The 19,871-nt window shown below is 41.6% G+C and overlaps 1 protein-coding gene across 4 annotated transcripts in view; it reads right to left on the bottom strand.

Annotated features, from left to right (window-relative positions):
• Positions 1 to 19,871, bottom strand: part of oxr1a (oxidation resistance 1a) — a 155,541-nt gene that overhangs the window by 75,774 nt on the left and 59,896 nt on the right. For all 4 annotated transcript variants that reach the window (XM_051405438.1, XM_051405437.1, XM_051405440.1 and 1 more), the window contains one exon: positions 8,802 to 8,998. In XM_051405438.1, coding sequence (XP_051261398.1) covers positions 8,802 to 8,998 — 197 coding nt within the window. The remainder of the gene's footprint in view (positions 1 to 8,801; positions 8,999 to 19,871) is intronic.

The raw sequence follows: 19,871 nt of genomic DNA, 5'->3' as shown, positions 1-19,871 counted from the left end.
GCTGGTGTCTGTAGTCAACCGTATGACCGTGAGTGACAAGAAAAATATAACGTGTCAAGAAGTCAGAGGAAAAGACAGAACTTGATGCATTTTACTTAGATGTTCCTGTAATCTTTGCTGCTTTTTCTTGCTTTCAAGCTTTTTGCTTGGCTGTGTCATAACTCCCAAGTGGATCACAAGTAGACAGAGCTCCATTTTAAGGGGTCACAAGCCAACAAGGTTGTGGACAGCTGATTGCGTCATGACAATTCGAGGTGGAATCACATCATATCAGAAGTTTAAGAATATCAACTTCATAGATCTGCATTGGGGCCTTCAGTATTTGGAGCAAATGGCTCATGAAAATTAAGGTCTAAGAAGGCTACAGCTGAAACAACATCAGAAACATTTGATCAACATTTAATTTTATTTTAATTGATTTGAAGCTACAGGTTAGGAACATTCAAGGCTTTCATTAAAAACGGTAGAATTTCTGTCTTTTTAATTGTTTGAGTCCATTTACTTGTCAATGTTGAAAACTGAAACTAATTACTTTTAAGAAGGGATCCATAAGAACTATGATTTGATAATGAGATTTGATACTGGATCTGGGATTGATAAAATACTGTCGTACATCAACCCAATGATATATAAAGCCCCTGTTCTAATCAGTAGATTTCACTGGACATGACCACTGCATTTTATTTAACAGATTTTACAAACAAGCCACTGGGGCCGCAACTAAAAAATAACATTTTTAATTCCCTATACTGTAAAGCCAAAAGTCTAAAACCTAAAATATATTCAATTTGCATGATTTGACACATTTAAGACGCTGTAACCAGCAAATGTCTGGCTTTTTTGTTTGTTTGAAATGATTAATCGATAATCAAACTACTGTCTGTCTACTTATTGATTCATTGACGTCACTTTAGCTCTACATGCTACACACTGCTGACCTCTTTTTTCATTCTACAATGCATTATACAGCGAGCTCCAACCACTCGCCACCTCCTGCTCAGTGGTTGCTAGGAAGGATAAATACTGATCTCTCAAGTGAACGTGCGGCGTCAAACAGCAACGGAGACACAGGGGAAGGGAAAAGCCAGAGACCTTGAGGAAGACAGGAAGACAGAGAGTGAGGACGAGACAGAGAAAGACTGTGTGGGAGGAAGTGAAAGCAAGAGCGGCCCTCCATTGGATTTGTGGTGGGGCTAAGCTGCCTTCTGGTGCTACGTGACCAGCCTATACCGCCAAGGCAAGAGGAGGCTTGGGCTTATCTCAGCGCACACAAGCAGCTCTGCTGGCAAAGGCACCGTGGCATAGCTGTGGGTGCTGCTGTCAGAGCGTGACGGGTAGCTCTTACTCTCTCTCACCCGTTCACTCCATCCCTCCCTCCCTCACTCCCTCCTTCTCACTCATTCACAGTCTGTATCCCACATGGTCTGTAATAACAGCATGGGAGTGAGTAAATAGGATATTTCCATTTGTCTGGTTTAAATGTTAAGCTAATGTCCAAAAGGATAATGGCGGTGGTAAATTTCTACTAGAACTATGTGTATCGCTATTCCCCAGACTACAAATATTAATATAAAGTAAATAAAATAAACTCTTTCAGATACAAATCTTTATAGAAGCGATAAATGCTTCCTCAAAATTGACATAATTCAAACAAATAATTACATCAGAGCTTCTTACAGCAGGAATACAGGGAAGGGCTGGGTATACTCAATCAGATACACTCGAAGGTGGACTCAGAGGCCGTCATAGAGAGAGGGGAGACAGGATATTTTTTAAAGGTTAGGTTTGTAACATACAGGAGGATCTATCTGCCGGAATGGAAAAGTGTGTAATCAAACACAATATATGAACCGCTATGTTTTACCTTAGAATTTTTATCTACAGACGCGGTGGGTCGCCTTCCATGGGGTCCGCCATGATGAACCGCCATATTTTTACAGTAGCACCGAATGGACAAACCAATAACTGGCTGTAAATAGGGCCTTTTGCAGCCACTGTAGTTTTGCCTTCACACTTCACAGCCCGTTTTCATTCTTAAGTTAAATATGGGCAGGTAAAAAAAAAAAAAAAAAACTGAGGTTGAGTGGAGATACATACTCTTTGTAGGCATGGAAACAACTAAGCAGGGCTGTATATGGGACAGGTGGTCAATGGGTGGAAAACGGCCACTATTACTGAGTCATAAAAAAACAATGAGTTGCTGTTTATAGACCTGGCCTTCATACCTCACTTCAATATGGTGCCTAGTGCCACTTGGAGATGTCCCTACAGGACTTTAGTAGGTCTTTTCTCATCAGTGGTCTAACTGTGTCACTGGATTCTTTTCACATTCCCTGAAAACTGACTTCTGCCGTCAAATTATTCATGCACTCAATCTGATCACAGTCCAAGCAAACAAAAGTAGACAGGACATCATGGCTCCTAAAATTCATTATGAAAGGCAGATACTGTAATTCCATAATTACTGTCAGCCACATGGTCTTCCAGCCTTGATCAGACTGGAATTATCTGACATGTTTGGCCATCAAACTAAATGTTGACTAGCAAGCGGAAATTAAAATTGTCCAGAGAATACTGTACCACCAAGGCCAAACACACTATTTTCATCTCCTTTGAAAATGGTCACAGATATGCAAGTTGTCCCATTTTCAGAGGAAAAACAAGGTGTCTCACAGTGGCTTGTGTGTAATAGCCACCCCTGGCTACGATCTGGATGTGTAAACACAAGAGACGTGCCACCTGAGACAATTACATCAAACACAAAAAGAGAGCAACGCCGGTGTACCGCCTGCAGCGATGGCTATAACTGTCAACTGCCATTGTGATTAGCTCCTCATGCAATATCACGCTGTGACTATACAGCTGCTGCTGAGAAAATACACTGGAACACTTACTTGAATACTTCAAGGACAAGTGCTCGAGCTATGGATCCACACTCAAACAAAAACACAAGTAAGAAGTAAGAAGTAAAGAAGTACAAAAGCAACAGGGTGGTGACTTAACATCCAGTCTGACACTTCCTTCGATCAATTGAATAGCGGCTAATTTAATTCCGGCCACTGAGACCCTTTCATGAAACTGCATATCAAGCAAGGCTTGGTGGTAGCCCACAGCCAGTTAGCATATTGCTCCCCCAGCAGTGGTTCATCCCCTCTTCGACCCTGCAGTGAAAATCCAATGAATAACTAACAGGGGAATAATCAGTCACATAGAAGCGGTGGCAGGGTCTGCCGCTCTTGGGGCGTTAGGGTACGCCAACACGTGTGGTTCTGTCTTGTTTATTAGCATTTCCACTGTCAGGTGCTGTAGATACAATGCTGCGTTGGCAGAGTCAGACCTCTGCCTGCAAGCTACGCATACTCACTGAGGTAGCAATGCACGTCAGCACTGGAATAATTACACACATTTCCCTGTATCACGCACTTCCTGTACACACACACACACACACACACACACACACACACACACACACACACACACACACACACACACACACACACACACACACACACACACACACACACACACACACACACACACACACACACACACACACAGCCTTGTTAAACGGACATTACTTAGGGTGGTTTCTGATGAGACTTCAGATTAGGTTCTGACTGGTTTGCCAATACAAGACCGACACTACACTTTCAATAAACATTTGATATCAGGCAGTCAATGTTTTACTAGTTTAGAATTTAGCATCCGGAAATTGATCAAATTTAAAGACTAGATATAAAATATCTTAATAGAATATGTGTTTTGGGGATTGTAAATCAAAAAAGTTTACATATTTGCCTTAAAAACTCATACAGGTCAATTTAATGAAAGATATTCGTTAGGAAAGCACAAGTCTGGTCATCTTGTGTGGTACATGTATGAATAAGTAGGACTTTAGCAATCTCTCGAGTGTGGAAATAGGTCCGACAAGAGCATAATGTGATAAAATGCCTCTTCTCAAAACTGCAGCCAAGCTTGGTGCCACAGTTTGTAGCAATCTGTTGGTGCTGTCCGTCTGTCCTTGAGACAGATTACCCTTCTGCCTGTACCCTGCGGTCAGACACACAGGAAATACATTAGAGGATAACAAGGTAGAGAGTGTGTAGATGAAGAGAGTGAGAGACAAGGTAGAGAGAGGAGGGGAAAAAAAGAAGGAAGGGAATGGGTGAGGGAGCCGAGGAGGGACTGGAGAACAAAATGGCAGAAGGAGAGAGTGTGGTGTGTGTGTGTGTGTTTGGGTGGGGTGGGGGGGGGGGGTGTAAGGAGGAGAGAAGTGCAGCAGCTCTCCTCTTAGAAGCCATTATCTGCAGTGACATGCTGTGAAGGCTCTCCCTTTGCACCCATACACAGACATCTGCAGGAGGGACAGTGACATATCTCCCGCCTGCAAGTGCTAACCCAATGTACACTGTTTTCATAGTCAACTTAAGTCTGTGCACAAACACATGCAGAACCAGACACACACGTGCTGTATATAGGCACAGAGAGCATGAGTCAGCCTCGAAAGCAAAGGCAATAGAAGAGTACCTGTACAGCGCGTATCCAATACGAACATTATGTGATGTAACCGTTTTCACATGAACTCGTTGTAGGCAGAAACATTAAAAGTCATACTTAATGAGTCTACAGCTGTGGAGACATTTGGTTCATCTCCTGTGTTTGGCCTTCTATTAGCGAGTAGAGCTCGCTGAGCTCCAGAGTGGAGGCTACAGGCTGGCTACAATAATGTAAAGGTCAGACATGGCGGTGGGACTCGGAGGCTGTCAGACAGAGATGCTGGGAGTCAGAGGAGAGCTGGTGTTAAGTGTCACACCCTCTCAGGCAGCGACGCTGCAGGCAATCTGGCCTCTCTTTCCTTTTCTTTTCTTCCCTCTCCTGTCTTTTATTTTCCTTCCACTTTCCTCTTTTTCTCCTCTCCTTCTTCTTTGTTTTCCTTATGTCTGCTCTCCTCTCACCTTCTTTCTTTTCTTATCCTTTAATATAAGGATATATATATTTTCATTTTCTTTACCCTTTCCTTTGCATTATTCTCATTCCTCTTCTTTCCTTCCCTCTCCCTTCATTTCCCTTCCTTTCGTCTCCCTTCCTGTCAACACAAGTAAGAAACAAGTTCTTTGTTTGTCCCATCTCATGTGAATACACTTGTTCCGGAGTATAATATGCTCTATCCATCTTCCTTTTTTCCTGTCTTTTTTGCTTTCATCCATCTTTGCTTTGACAACATCCCTCAGAGCATGTGTGGATGCCTGCTTCTCTTCATTCGGAGTTAAAGGACACCACAATGACGGTGAAAATGTAGCACATTTAATGTAAAAACACCATCAACATATCAATCATCGCTTTTTCTCAGAGGTGAGAATGGCGGACGGTGTTGTCCCGGCGGGAGGCTCATTGGTCGGGTTATTAAAATGTCGGTGGTGAATGCGCTGTGTGCCTCTAATGACAGGTCTGTCTGAAGCCTGGTAGACAGCACAGCAAGCTGCCTGCCACATTATTACTATCCCATTAGAATAAATTAGCGTGATCAGCCCCGTATGAGCAGCCCGGCCTTGGTTTGACTATATAAAAATGCCACAGGGCTCCACTTACTCGATCCCATCTAGATGGGAACTAGAAAGAGATGGGACAGTCACCAATCAATGTCTCATTATGTGATATAACAGCGGAAATGACTGACAGATGCAGTATTTCTGTGCTGAAAACTCAGGCCTTCATCTGAATGTGGTTTAACTAGGCCAACGCTAGCTAGAGCAAATGATTAACTGCTATGACTCATGCTTCAGAGGCTTGTTCAATTTGTGACTTTGTAGTTAAAAGCCGTAAAAGCACAATGAGTCACAGTCGCGTTTCATTTAATGGCTGAATGACTGTGACTTCCGACCCCGCGCTTTTAAAAAGAGCCCACAGTCGCCTGTGAATGGAAAATGGATGATGAGAGACAGGCTGTAATATCAACAGTCACTCCACCTGTCCTGCCAAGCTTTTATCCCACAATTTCCTTCATTGATTATCGTCGACTGAGCTGATACGGGCGACCGCAGATCAATCCATTCTCCTGTCGATGCCTGGGCCGGAGGAGCAGAGTCGATACATGATGACTCTGTAGAAAGCTTATCGGAGAGTGACACCAGCAGACACGAAAGTGGACTGACACACCTTCACCCTCTCTTCATTCTCCTCTTCCGCAGTGATGCAAACGGTGACCTAGGACCCCACATGTCATGATCCTCCCCGCAACCCAGACACTGAACTCCACAGCAGAATAGCCACTGCTGCAAAGTTTAAAGCTTCTGCACTCATTTATATGACTAATCACAAACCGCATGCTCAAGGACATGCAGTGAAATTGAAATTTACTGAGAACTCCATTAAGAGAGCGGCAAGAGGCGGCAAATGGAAAATAAGCGGACGGATCAGCATAAACTCAACTGAGATGCTTTAGGTAGCAACTATCCATCTTGATGACACTTCTTCGCTTTGGTCGGGAAGAGTAAAGTGTGCTGAAGTCATGAGCAGTTTCTCTTTATTCCAGCTCATTTTTAACGCAAAGTCACACAGCATTTCTGAGTCAAGGTATTTGTGTTATCTAAAGGTACGTTCACATTTAACTTGTTTGGTGCGTTTCACACTCTGCCGCATTGGTCCATTGGTTTGGTTGCTTTAGTGTAAAAAGCTCTCAATCCAGCTCCGGTGTGGACCACAACAACAGATGGAAACTGCCCAAAAAGGTGGGTCTTGGTCCAGTTCCAGTCAAACTTCATGGGGATGTAAAAGCAAGGCAAACTGGATTTTTCGCACAGCAGTGTAATTTTTGCATGAATTCAAAAACTAAACTAGGATTAAATCCATCCGCACCATTTTCTTACATCTTAAGGAGCAAAAAACAAATTGATTAATTGAGAAAATATGGAATAATCATTGGTTGTAGCGTTAATCAGAACGAGCAGGGATTTTTCCTGAACAATCAGAGGTAATGGTTGAAACAGAAGTGTGTTGTATTTTTGTCCTCCATGTGATGGAACTACAGGCGTTCACCCACTTGTAATGTTACAGTAAGAAATGTCCAGTTTTTCTCCCATCATTATTTATGACATGAAGTCCAGTCATGGTCTAATAATGTTCATAATTACTTAATTCTTCATGAGCTCTTTGTGACAGAACATAAATAGACACATTTGCAGCAGTAAGTTGCTGCATGACTGACTGTCAGTCACTAGAATTTGATTTGCTTTTGTGGCAGCACTGATGACGACATCACCAAAACGGTCCAATGAACGAGGACTTAATGTTTACACCTCTCAGTTCATTTGTAATTAGTCACTGAGCACGAAACTAAAAGGCAACAAGGCATCATTGTTGTCAACTCCCACTTTGTTGTCCATTATATTTTCATCATGAGGGACACTTTTTGGGCTTTCCGCTTTCATGTGCCTCCTCTTTGCACCCTCTCATATTCTCTCTCTCATTGCTGATCCCACCTCTCTGTTTTTCGGTGTTTTTACATTTGTGCATCATCCAGTTTCCATGGTACCATTAAGCCCAGTATGTAAAATTATTAACCTCTTTAACTGTGATTTTCTCTTGAGTTTCAGATTTCTAAATGAAATATGTCACATATATATTCTCTTTCTACTGTTTCCAACTGCTTGCTGATAGGATATCTTGCTCGTATGGAAATTTTCAGACCCAATGTGCCATTTTTAATTGCTGCAACATTGCATGAAATTGAAAATTCTAAATGGCTTGTGGGTAATTATGGACACATTTCCCTGAAATTCAGCACCCCATATTTGGTGTCTGGAAACTCTGGTAGGTCCATATTGATGTGCGTCAAATTTGCTGCTAGCTAACGGTGACACAACGCTGGTTTCCACTTTAAAGTTTGTGAATTGTTGTCAATTCAAGTCCTGCAGCTCCTGCAGGAGTATTTTCTTTATGAATAAAGCTTTGGTATGCATTTTATCAAGAAAATATAGTAGAAGAAAAAGAACCACATAGAGCAATCACAGCACAACAACAAGCACCGAAGATGTCGCCACAAATACAAGAGGAATCAGTCAGAAATAAAGATCTTGCAGATTACCTTCATTGGCTCAGCAGCATTTAAAAGTACTTTCCTACACACTCACTCCTTCTCACCTTGACCTGAGCAGCTTACTAACTGAATCACATCAATGAAGCAAACACAGATGCATTGCATTTATGAGTTTGGAATTAGTTTAGCTCAAACTCATTTCATCATCCGTGAGAAGTCAGCTCTCTGAAGTGTACTTACTCTCACAGTAGCAACCTACCCCGCTGCAGACAGCTGCCCCCCCCCACATCCCCCACCAAAAATAGGATTCATCACAGGAATAAATCTCATCAGAGTCACGTAATTATAATTTGCAGGCAGGAAATGAATTAGAAGATGAGAAACGAGGAGAGCCAGCCGTGGATGTGACACGGTGAAGTTTGCCTGAGTAGGAAGTTCATGTCAACAGTTCAGAGAGTGCGTGAACTTCAAATATCCCCACACCCACATGCGCACACTGAATAATAACAAGCCTTCCCCAGAAGCTCAGTAGCAATTGATAATACAATAACAGCTGGATAATGTAATTATTGGACAAACAAAATCTAATTAAATATTCCAGTAAATACACTGAGAATGGAGCAAAGGCTGATTTTACGATGATAAAATGTATTGGTGGCAAAACTATGATTAAAGTTCATGGATGTTATTTATTATATGAATAGTCAGCCTAAAGTTTAGAGAAATGCAAGTGTCAGATCAGAACCCCAGCCCCTGTGTCATTTACCTATGGTGTAGCCTCTCTTCAGCTCGCCACATCGGGGGCTGCGGCGCTGGGAGTTGGTAGTGTTGTTTTCCTGCACGGCGAGGACGGTGGTTGTCTTGGCAACAGGTGGTGCAGCCTTGTTGAGGGGCGAGGCTGGCACCAGTGTCGGGGAGAAACCTTGACTGGCAATATCCACCGACTGAGACTTCTTCTTCAGTCTGCAGGGCACAAGCAAATCACAGAGGCAGAACACATCATTGTTATGTTTATGAGACTGTTGTATGTGGCAGTGTCATTGTGCGTATACAGCGCGGGTGGGAAATGCTGTGTGACCTTCAGCGTTCAAGGGCAGGCAAAATAAAGCTTATTTGCATCTGAGGTAGTGGATGTCAGGGAAATGTAATCGTGCAAGACAAGTTTTGCAGCAGCAAGGAAGTTGGGAGAGAGGATCAATAGGCTAATCACCCCCTTGTTAAGGGTGAATTTATTAGCATCGCTCTGCTCACCCAGTGCAGAGACTTCTCTACAGCAAAAAGGGATAATGCAATATCCAGTATCCCCCATTGGAGGACAGCAGGAGTCCAGAGTTAAGACCTTGCTTGAGACAAAATCTTCAGTAACAACCTGAAGAACAAATATTGCAGTATATATCTTCTAGTCTGTGGTGGTGTAGATGATTATGAAGCTTCCCTTATTGCCTGTCTTTGTAAAATATGGATGACTTACAAATGGTCCAGAATCCTGCGGCAAAGCTTTTAACCAGGTCCTCTAAAAAAGGTCTCCTGTAACTCTGATCTTGATTTCTTTATACTGGCGGCCCATCAAATTCAGAATCAGAAATCAGAGAGAACTGCTGTCCTATGTCACTAGTAGGTCTCTGATCAGGACTTTTTGGTTGCTCAACCAAAAGAGATTGTGCCTTTAAAATTTTGCCTCCTAAACTTTGAAACTCTCTCCCTTTGAATTTAAAAGAGAACTCCATCCGTTTAGCATTGCACTTCTTTAGCATTGTCAGGTATGTAGGAATAACTACGAGGGCTGCGCAAGACTTGCAAAAAACACACAAGGCCCTACGTAGAGCCATCTTTTGGTTTGTCCATTCCTGACCACATGGCAGACCACACATACAACTACACTGAATTAAATTTGCAATGTTGACAAAACGGCATTTCTAAATGAAAATCTCAACTACAGTGTAGAATGACAGATATTCCTTAGATATTCTCTTTTGCAGGAAAAGACTTTAGAAGTAGACTTCTTATGTAAAATGTATCAAAGGTACTGGCTGGCTGAGCTAGGTCAAATCAAATCTGCCTACGACAACTCCTCAAAGCCTATTAAAAGAATGACGAGATCCTGGGTTCGGGTTGCACAGTTTATAAATGAGTTCACCGGGCTAATCTGAACAGGTAATCCCAAAACACTCAGCAGTAGGTCTATCCACTTACATATGTTCTTGTACTCTCACATGTACACAGACAAAACGCTCAGACACACTAACACACACAAACATATCATGACAGAGTGAAAAAAACAAGATCATACTCGGGAGCGCCAGTAAAAACTTTGAGGGAAAAAAGGGAAAAAGGGGATAATGGCCCCTGAAACACTATCTATCTATAGTCTGAAAAAGTCCTGAAACAGCAATACAAGATTCCCAGCACTCCGCTCCCCTCACACACACTTTCAATCATTCCAGCAAAACTGCTGAAGCGAACAGAATCTTTCTGCCCATTTCACCCAAGTGCCCATCCCCTGATGGACCAAAGCAGCACACATGACATAGTGTCTAACTGGCTAATGAAAATGTATAATCTCCATGGAAATGCTGTCTATCACAGTGTGTGTGTGTGTGTCTAAATTGAACAAACCCAAACAGTCTGTTGGCGGAAGCAAAGGCCGAGCTGTGAATAAACACAAGGAGAAATTATGCTCTGCTTCACAGAAGTGTTCCCCAAAGTCTATTTAGTTTAAAAAACACACATACACTCACTGACCATTTTCCTACAAATATATTCGGTAAAACAAAAAAAAAGCCCTTAATGGACTGCAATCCTTTTGTATTTTTCTACCTTATGGTTTATCTTTTCCTTACACAACTCCAGGTGGTGGAAGTTTTCACGAAGCCAAACAAAGGCAGAAGAAGTTATATGCCAGATTGTGCTAATGACTATTTTGAGGAAGCTGCATGTTTGTTTGGATGGCACATAATGAGGTTGGAGAATGAGTGAGGAGAAGAGACCTGCTGCTGCTGTTAATGGCCGTGGAGGACGAGAGAGAGACAGACAGAGAGACAGAGATAGAGAAAGCTGTGTGAAGTCTATCTCCACTCCCTTAGGAGCAGGTACTAATTACTGTCTCATCAGCAGAGCAGAAGCCCCTCTTCTAGCTCTGTTTCACTGAGCTACAAGGCCAAATGGTATAAAAACAGTGTGTATATATGTATGTGTGTGTGTGTGTTTGTCAGAGATCAAATGAGGATGACAGAATCAATGTGTTGAAGTGCGTATCTCACAAAGAAAGAGGGAAACAGAGATGGGTGAAGAGAATGTGTACAGTATGTGTGCAAACAGTCTTATCCATGTTGATGTGTGCTTGTGTACAGTTCATTCATGCTTTTTTATAGCAGGACAGCAGAGTTCAATCAAATACCAATTTATTTATGGCTTCACAGGCATTTTTGTGAGGCCTCTACAGTGAAAAGTTCAATCTTGAGTCAACCAACAGTCAGTCGCAAAGCAAAATGAGACAATGCAGCACATTCCTAAACAATAAGAAATATATAGATAAATAGATATATATTTCACCACACTAATGTAGGTTCCAGTTGTTTAGTTCTTAAGCAACTCAACACTCACTCTTTGAAGTTTGAACTCAAAACAGCATTGCTTAGGTGAAGCCTAATCCACAAACCTTATCAACTATGGAAGTACACCCTGTATCTCCAGAGTCATCTGCAGTGCTGTATAGAAAAGACTTAAGTCTGAGTGTAAAGCCAAACTTCTCTGTCTTCCCTTTGATCTAATAGTTGCAAACAGTTGTTGGTTTTCTGGCAGGACTTAAACCAATTATACCACTGTGACAACCCTAATGCCATATAATACCATGTCATATGACCCTATAATATACTGTAATGGTTGAAGGGACTGGACTTTGTCAGTTTGCAGATACGGAAATGCCACCAGTGATCGACTGAATCTTAACCACTGGGTTTCTAACTGGTTTTACAGTTGACAACATTGACTGACTCGGGCCAGTGCTAACACTCCCAGTGATCATTGAGGCAAACCGGCACTGACATGTGATAAAGATCATGGGTTCAGTACTGTAACCTGATGTCAGGTGTAACTGCAAGGGATGGTGCTGTTTTTTTCTCCTCACTGTCCCCAAACAATCCGCCTCCAGCTCTCCACTGTTGAGTTTTTGTCCAATAATGCTTGTTTTATTTTTTCTTGCTGCAGCATATGTACTGTAGGGTCAGCACTTTCTCCTGCAAACAGGCTGCACGGTGCCAACATTTTCCCACTGCCTCAGGCTCTGTACACTGGTAACAATGTCCTGGTCAAAAGCCTTCACGGATCACCTGTGTGTGCCCACGAGGGACGGCAGTTGCATTCACAGTCAACTTGACAAGGATGTGAAAAATGCTGTAAGGGAGTCCATTTTTGTCCCTTCATTATTAATTTCACAGCATTAGGAGACTTACGGTCAGCAAAGTCCTTTCCAGTGTCCATTAGCCGAGCTGTGAACAAAACAGTATTGGGCTCACAGAATCAGAACTCAGGTAATGTAACCCTGAGAGCTGTAATGCTGTGCGCCTACTTCAGCTACAGTCTTCTGTTTCTCATTGTTGTTAATGGAGCAACAAATGGGTATTATATCCCTTATCTAACTCAAGAACATGACTTTCACAGCAGGTTTCCATTTACTTGTTAAGTGTACTGTAATGATGACCAAGCCAAAACAGGCACATTTTGCACAGAAATACTCAAACCTATTACACTGAGCTACACAATTCGAACAGTTATAGTGTGATTGGAAACTTCCAAGTGTCTGTGCAAGCAAAATTACACACGGTTGCACAGTCAATCTGAATTATTTGGAGTGCGATTGGTATGCGTGACTCAGAAATACAACGTTAGGAATTTATCAGATGTAATGTTTACAGTATGCAGAGGAGATCCCGTGGTCCTCCTCTGCATCAAGCTAAAAGTGTGAGGTGTTAGAAAGAAAGTGAGGAGTTTCACAAGCTAACTGATAATCCAAGTGAACACCACATCACAAATGCACCCATCTTTACTGTGAAACCCAGAAAAAGGCCCTGGTAGGAAATTAAGAGGCTTTTCCACTCACACAAGCAAGGAACTGGCTGTTTGTGATGCCACTGGTTTTTAATGTCAGGTTTTTTTCTCTGGGTAAACAGGCTTCGCCCTGAGTCGTGATTGCACCAATCTCCATCTCCACTGCAAGCAAAGAGCTCATGAGCGCCATAGAGGAATGAGCAGCGCACGTCAACAAAGCCACCAGCTGTGATAGATTCCTATCTGTGAGCAAATGTTTATACGAAGATGAATAGAGGGAGGGAAAAATGAAAGCAAGCAGACGCAGAGGCATTTTGTTTTCTACCCCGCTGTTGTGATCTGACCTGGGCCAGGAGGCAGTGGTATATTTGCAGCTCTGCCAAACTGGCATCACTAAGATTATCCGACTCTGCAGGGATCCACGTGGTTTGGCAAAGGATGCATAAACAACAGGAAATTTGGGGCTAAGTCAAAACACGCTTATCGCTCCCCTACTAAGAGGGATTAGACCTAGAAAAAAAGGGGGCTGCTTTTGCATTGCCTTCCATTCCTCCTCTTTCTTCGCTTCCCATTGCTTGCCTTGCAGCAACAACATAACACATTTTTTCAGGGAATTGGTGTTTACATATAGCAGAAGATAGGGTGCTGTGCTATATAAAGCCCATAAGGGAAGGCTGGGTTGACGTCATTCTCTGTTACAGTACTGGCAACATAATGGCTCGTCTGACAGTAATGATGCCTCAGAGTCCAATACTCTGAATGCTGCTTATGTAACTTTGAAGGAAAAGGGAGGGAAAAACCATATCACATTTATTTAGTACAAAGGAGCCCAATTTAGTGAAAACACAAAGGGTCAGTGACTAATGTTCAAGGATTTCATATCTTTATCAAGCTGTTGGAAAGTATTCAAGGTGGGCAGATGATGTTATCCTTGTACAAAGGACATATCCTTCTTTCCAAAGTGCAGGAACAGATATTTTTGCATCTTAAATGAAAAGCTGTCGCTCTCACAGACAATTATCACCCAGCTCTGTAGTTCCCCTCGGCTCAACATAGCGTTTTATCCTCTTATAGCTTATTGTTTGGTTTTCGGTCACAACTTCAATGTTTGGTTCAGTCTCGCTGTTCAAGCTTTTTCCCGTTGCAGCAGCTGTACTCGGCAAAAGATCTCTGATAAACCAACTGTACACTACCTACCTGGCAACAGCAGTTATGGACAAGACTAAAGAGCCAGATATTTCCCTGAGGAGCACTGGTGGACACTATTGATGCAGGCACTTTAAGGTACTTTTGTGTTTGTATTGTGCTGTTACAGGGTAGGCAGAAAAAGGTTTCCTCGGAAATGTGTATGTAATTGCAGGAACAGGGCTTTTTTTGTATCTTATAACAGTCGCATGGTTTGAAATTTGCTGATACGATGCGTGGGGTCTGATACCAAGATGATACTTTCTTTGATAACCTTACCTAGAAGAATATAAAGAAATGTTAAAAGTTGCCTAGACACAAGCAGCCATACTAGTGCTGCCCCCTAATAGTCGACTTAATCGTTAGTCCATGTGCAGAGTCCTAGTCGACCCACTTTTCATTAGTTGGATAGACAAACAAAAACAATGTGTAACTCTGTTCAGGAACCACCTTGCTGTGACGAAAGTATCAGGGGATGGTTGCAACACGGACCTTTTTTCTTGTAACGTATTCGAGCAATTAAATAAATATCATTAACATGAAACGACTAGTCAACCATTAGATTTTACCTAATGACGACTAGGAAAATCTGTCTGAGACAGCCATACCATAATAATTAAAAAAATTGAGAAATTATAATTTAAACTGTAAACCGATCACAAGTAAAGAAGACTGTGCTTCCAAGCAGGCTTGACAGTTTTCAACAGCATGTACTTCAGAAACATTTCAATCAGTACCAAAAAATTACTGATGTTCGGCCTAGGCACCAGTCACTTCGGTTCATCAATTATGAATTATACAAAGTAATAAGGCATTCTATAAAACTCATCGTGGGAAACTTGGATGAGGACTCATTAGGTTTACATACAAGAACATGAGGAGATATCTTCTAATCCGGACGGAATAATGTCTCGTCAACATCCTCTCGCCTTCGCACCAACCAGCCATCAGACCTGTATCAAATTACTATTTGAAATGGATTGCAGGGATTTCAATTCCTGCGTTCTCCGAGGCAGGCAATCATAACAAAACAATTGGACAACTGTGGACTAGCTTAAGCTTAATAAGAATGACTCAGTCACCGCCGAGGCTGTCAGACAGAAGCTGCACTCCCAATACTGACACACAGGGAGAAAGAGAGGGCAGCAACAACCTGTGGCCACGCATGTTAATGAGGCCCTCTGTTGTATCCGGAAGCCTAATGAAATACGGCTGGACCTCGCCGCTCTCTGCTCTGCTGTCGGACACCTCTGCATAATGATGTATGGAGCTCTACGCCGCATTACGCTCATCTGCCCTGGCTAAATGCCAGAGCAGCAATTCTGAGTCAAAGGGTTATGTGGCAGTTTGGACCAATGAGCCTTTAAACTTAGGCTGCATCCGGATCAAAGTGGGGAGAGCAGCAGCTCAAGACCAGCCATAAAGCAGATACAAAGTGAACTGAAAAGTAATAACCTGCACTGCGTTATTAGTTCCTGCATCCTTGATCTGGGGGTGACTGAGTATGTGTATTTTACTGGAAACATTTGTCATTCTGAGTTTGAATGCTCTGTTCTTTCAAGTGCCAGTCCTTGAGCCGGAGTTGAACAATGTAATCAAAAAGTGAAACCAACCTCCCATCTCCTTTATTAGTTATGTAACACATTAAAGAGCCTTCCCATCACCGAGCGGTGAGATGCACGTTCCCTCGCCGCGTGTGTGTCCATTTTGCATTCCCCCCTCAGCGGCATGTCTAGTTTGATGTGATTTTTCATTCCTGACACATCTCCTGTTCAGCAAATGCTTGTTTTTTCCCCTGTTTTTTGAATTCTTTGAGATCCCCCAACATCCTCTTTGACTTTTTTTATGTCTCGCTTCTGTGTTTCCCACCGGCGAAGGCAGACAGAGGCCAACTCCTGCAGCCTGGGTGGAAGGGAGAATAAAAAGATGAGAAGCTCTCTGTGTGTGTGTGAGTTTCAGTCTCTGCTGTGACACAGTAATAAGGAAGTAAAATCTGCTACTGAGAAGACAGAAGTGCAAAATACAACTAGGCAAACTCTGAATGACCTTCTGGCTGATTGTTGTAGAGCTTATTTGGGTTTTCTACACTGTACGGCCTCACGTCTATTTAGTAAACACGATCTGCCATATTTTATTGCCTATTAGTTTGCAATGTGGTGTTAAACATCCAAAAATATAGGTCCAGTGTTACTAATAACTAAGTACATTTACTCAAGCACTGTACTTAAGTGTAATCATTTTGAGGACATCAATTTTTGTGCCACATTATTCATTCTAGAAGAAAATACTGTACTTTTTACTTATTTATTTAGCAGCTATGGTTGCTAGTTATTTTGTGAATTAAGAGCTTAAAAATCTACTATAAATATATGAATTATGGGCCGCTACATCAATTGAATGCTGATCTGTCCTCCAAGAGCAACGACAGAATTAGTTGTGCCAGAAAGTTCCCAAAAATGACAGATTTAGCGTCAGCGCCCTCTAGTGGGCGTAGGAATTCTGTTGTTAGTCGGTAGCGAGGGAGAAAGTCAGGTGACGTTATTATAAAGCACAGAAAGATCACATGACACAAGTGACTGCTGTTTGTTTCCTGTTCCCTAATGACTTTACCATTCAACAATCTTGACTTCATTACTGTAACCATGACGACAAATGAAGCCTAACCTTAAAGTAGTCGTTTTCATTCAAAACCATGTGTTATATAATGGGGCATTCACAAACAACACATTCTGTTGTTTAATCAGAAGGATTTCTAAAATGCCTATCACTGTAAAACTGACAACAAATCTTAATAAGAGAAGTAATTCAACTTAAATTAATCCTCCAAAACAATTGGATTCACTCATTCATACGAATTAAATCCAACTCAAAAATAAATTGTTGAAGCAACTCAATTGTTTTAGTGAACTTTAATGTGTCAATCATCATAAGCCAGAAAATGAATTAGATACAATTTCAATCAATTAATTAATTATAAATAGTATTTATTATAGGTCAGCTGTTTTAAAAGGTAATAAAGAAAATTAAGTAAATGTAACTTGATGGTAACATGCATTTAAGTAACTTTATTCAGATATATTCTATAAACACATATTAAAACATTTGGGAAAATGCTGCAGATTAGTTTAACTGAATGGAATTTGTACAATTAATTTATCCAAGTTACCTTAACAATTAAGGTAATCAGGTTACTTCTACTCAAATAAAATATCTTTCATGCTTAAATTGTTTGAGAGAATACATTCAAATTGGTTTCCTCAAACAGTCTGGGTTGAATTTACTTATTGGGTTTTACAGTATATGTATTAATGCATGGGTAGCAATAATGTAATAAAACAGTAGCAGCAGGAATTTATTTGCATACGGGACTTTTAGGTTGAAACAATTTCACCTTTAAACTTCTCACTTCTGGTTTAACTGCCTACAAATGTGTGTTTCTTGTTCTTTCCTACGCCACGCACATAGAACTTACCTTTTGAGGGGGTCTGGCCCCCAGGTTGGGAATACTCTACTACACTCCCTAACTGGTTATAAAGTTTAACCTAGCTCCACCTAGACCTGTTGTACACTTCATTTATATCAATAATCTAATAACATAATACATAATAATCACAGCGGTAATTTTTCTGCTTGATTTCTTGAAGTTAAGTGAGCTGACAATGTGTCTGTACTTTTACTGAAGATTCTGAATGTAGAACCTTGACTTGTGATGAAAATGTTTTTTGGAATTTTGAATTTTTTGAAGAACCTGAATATCACCACAATCAACACAACAAGAACACAATACAATATAATAAGTATACCTGAACAAGTCCTTCAATTTAAAATTCAGCCTTGCTGAGGGTCGAGAATTTAAAATGAAACCCCCCAGACACCAGTTTGCACACTTAAATCAACCCTTAACCGTTCGCGCACACGCAAAATGCCTCACCAGCCAACCGGCCCTCGAGCTACGTCTAATGATTTCCCCATCACTTAGCAGCATCTGCCAACAACGTCAAACGGCTCCATTTTGATCAGAAAACGGTCCATAAATCAACAGCTCGGCTCATAAGCACACAGCTGGGGGAAAGGCTGCTATTCATTTCCTGAAATGTATCAATATCACACAGAAACACCCCACAGCCACGGCCTTTCACTTGACTAACAGAGGAATTATCTTAGCTGACACAAGGCGAGGAGGGGAAAAAAGAAAAAAAGAGGGGGGAAAAAAATCACAGCTTCATTAAGTGTCTGACTCTGACTCCGGGGCATGTTTTTCTCCCTCACTTTCTGGCTCTCTGTGTATCACTCAAGCAGCAAATACAGACACGTACAGAAGAAAAAAGCATGCACGCTTGGTCTCTTTGTCCCCATCTTGGCGACAAACACAAACACAAACACACTCCGCCAGACTCAGCCGCTCAATCATACACAGCCTTCGGCGGTTTGATTCAGTGTGTATCCGCAGGGCCTTGGGACTGTTACTGCAGTCTTCCACTGTCTTCCTTCTCCTTCTCCTTCTTCTCCTCCTCCTCCTCCTCCTCCTCCTCCTCGTTGCTAGCCTCAGTCCTGCTCTCACACTCTCATTTGCTGAGCGCCGGCAACAGGCAGCGACACGATTGGTCAGCAGAAGTAGTGGATGCAGCGTCATGCCACTGTGGCTTGTGGCGGTGCAGAAATCAGAGATGTGTTCAGAGTATTGGCAGTTTTCAGAAGCATGTGGAGTATCATGTTAGATCATTATGGCAGGAAAGAGCAGGAGGGGCCAGAGAGATAGCACAGATGAATAGGAGAGTTTTAGTTATCACAGTTATTGGCTTCACATATTGCATCTAATTTGTTAGAAAGAATAACGCAGAGAAATCTCAGAACAACAAAAGTGCATTTCTGGGAAATGTAATATAGAGTTTACCACAGCCACCAACTGCTAGAAATAATGTGAAACCTGAGAATACTAGTTGGTATTTACTGCAGAGATAACTTATTAAATTATAGTGAAAGATCCTGTACTCACATCACTTGCCAGATGAATGAAAGACAGAGGTCAAACCTGACGAAAGGATTGGGTTACACCTTATTTTACAGGTCTGTTCATCCCATTTCCTAATAATGTCTTCAAAATTTTCTTTAAAAGAATGTCATTTGACACTTTTTATAGAGAAAATAAAAAAATCTGATACTTCTATGTTAGTTTAGCGAGTTTAAAGCATTATCTGATTTCCAGAGGAATTTCTTTAAAGAACGGCTCCATTTAAGCCAAACTTAATATTCATACAGTATTTATTTCTTTTTTTTATTGCTCATATCTTGAACTGTATGCTTCCCTTAAAACAAATGTCACATTTTTGCACGTTCAGCTGACCTGCTGACACCGGCTGAGAGACACTATCTTCGTAATTAATCAGAAGTACTTAACACTAATTGGAAGTGTACCACTGTGAACAATGTCTGCCTTTTACCTGTAATTCGAGCCAAATTGGAAAACTGTTAGGAATTTAGCCACTGTCCTGTGATAAAATGATGAAGTCTTACATGAGATTGATATTAAGCTCATGTCTGTGTGTTAAAATATATTAAAAAGCTAAAAAGCTAATCTAACAGTAGCATAAAGACTGGAGGCAGA

This window comes from Dicentrarchus labrax, unplaced genomic scaffold (genome assembly GCF_905237075.1).
Source record: "Dicentrarchus labrax unplaced genomic scaffold, dlabrax2021, whole genome shotgun sequence".
Taxonomy (NCBI): domain Eukaryota; kingdom Metazoa; phylum Chordata; class Actinopteri; family Moronidae; genus Dicentrarchus; species Dicentrarchus labrax.
Note: the sequence above shows the minus strand (reverse complement) of the source record. Positions and strands in the feature narration are given on the sequence as shown.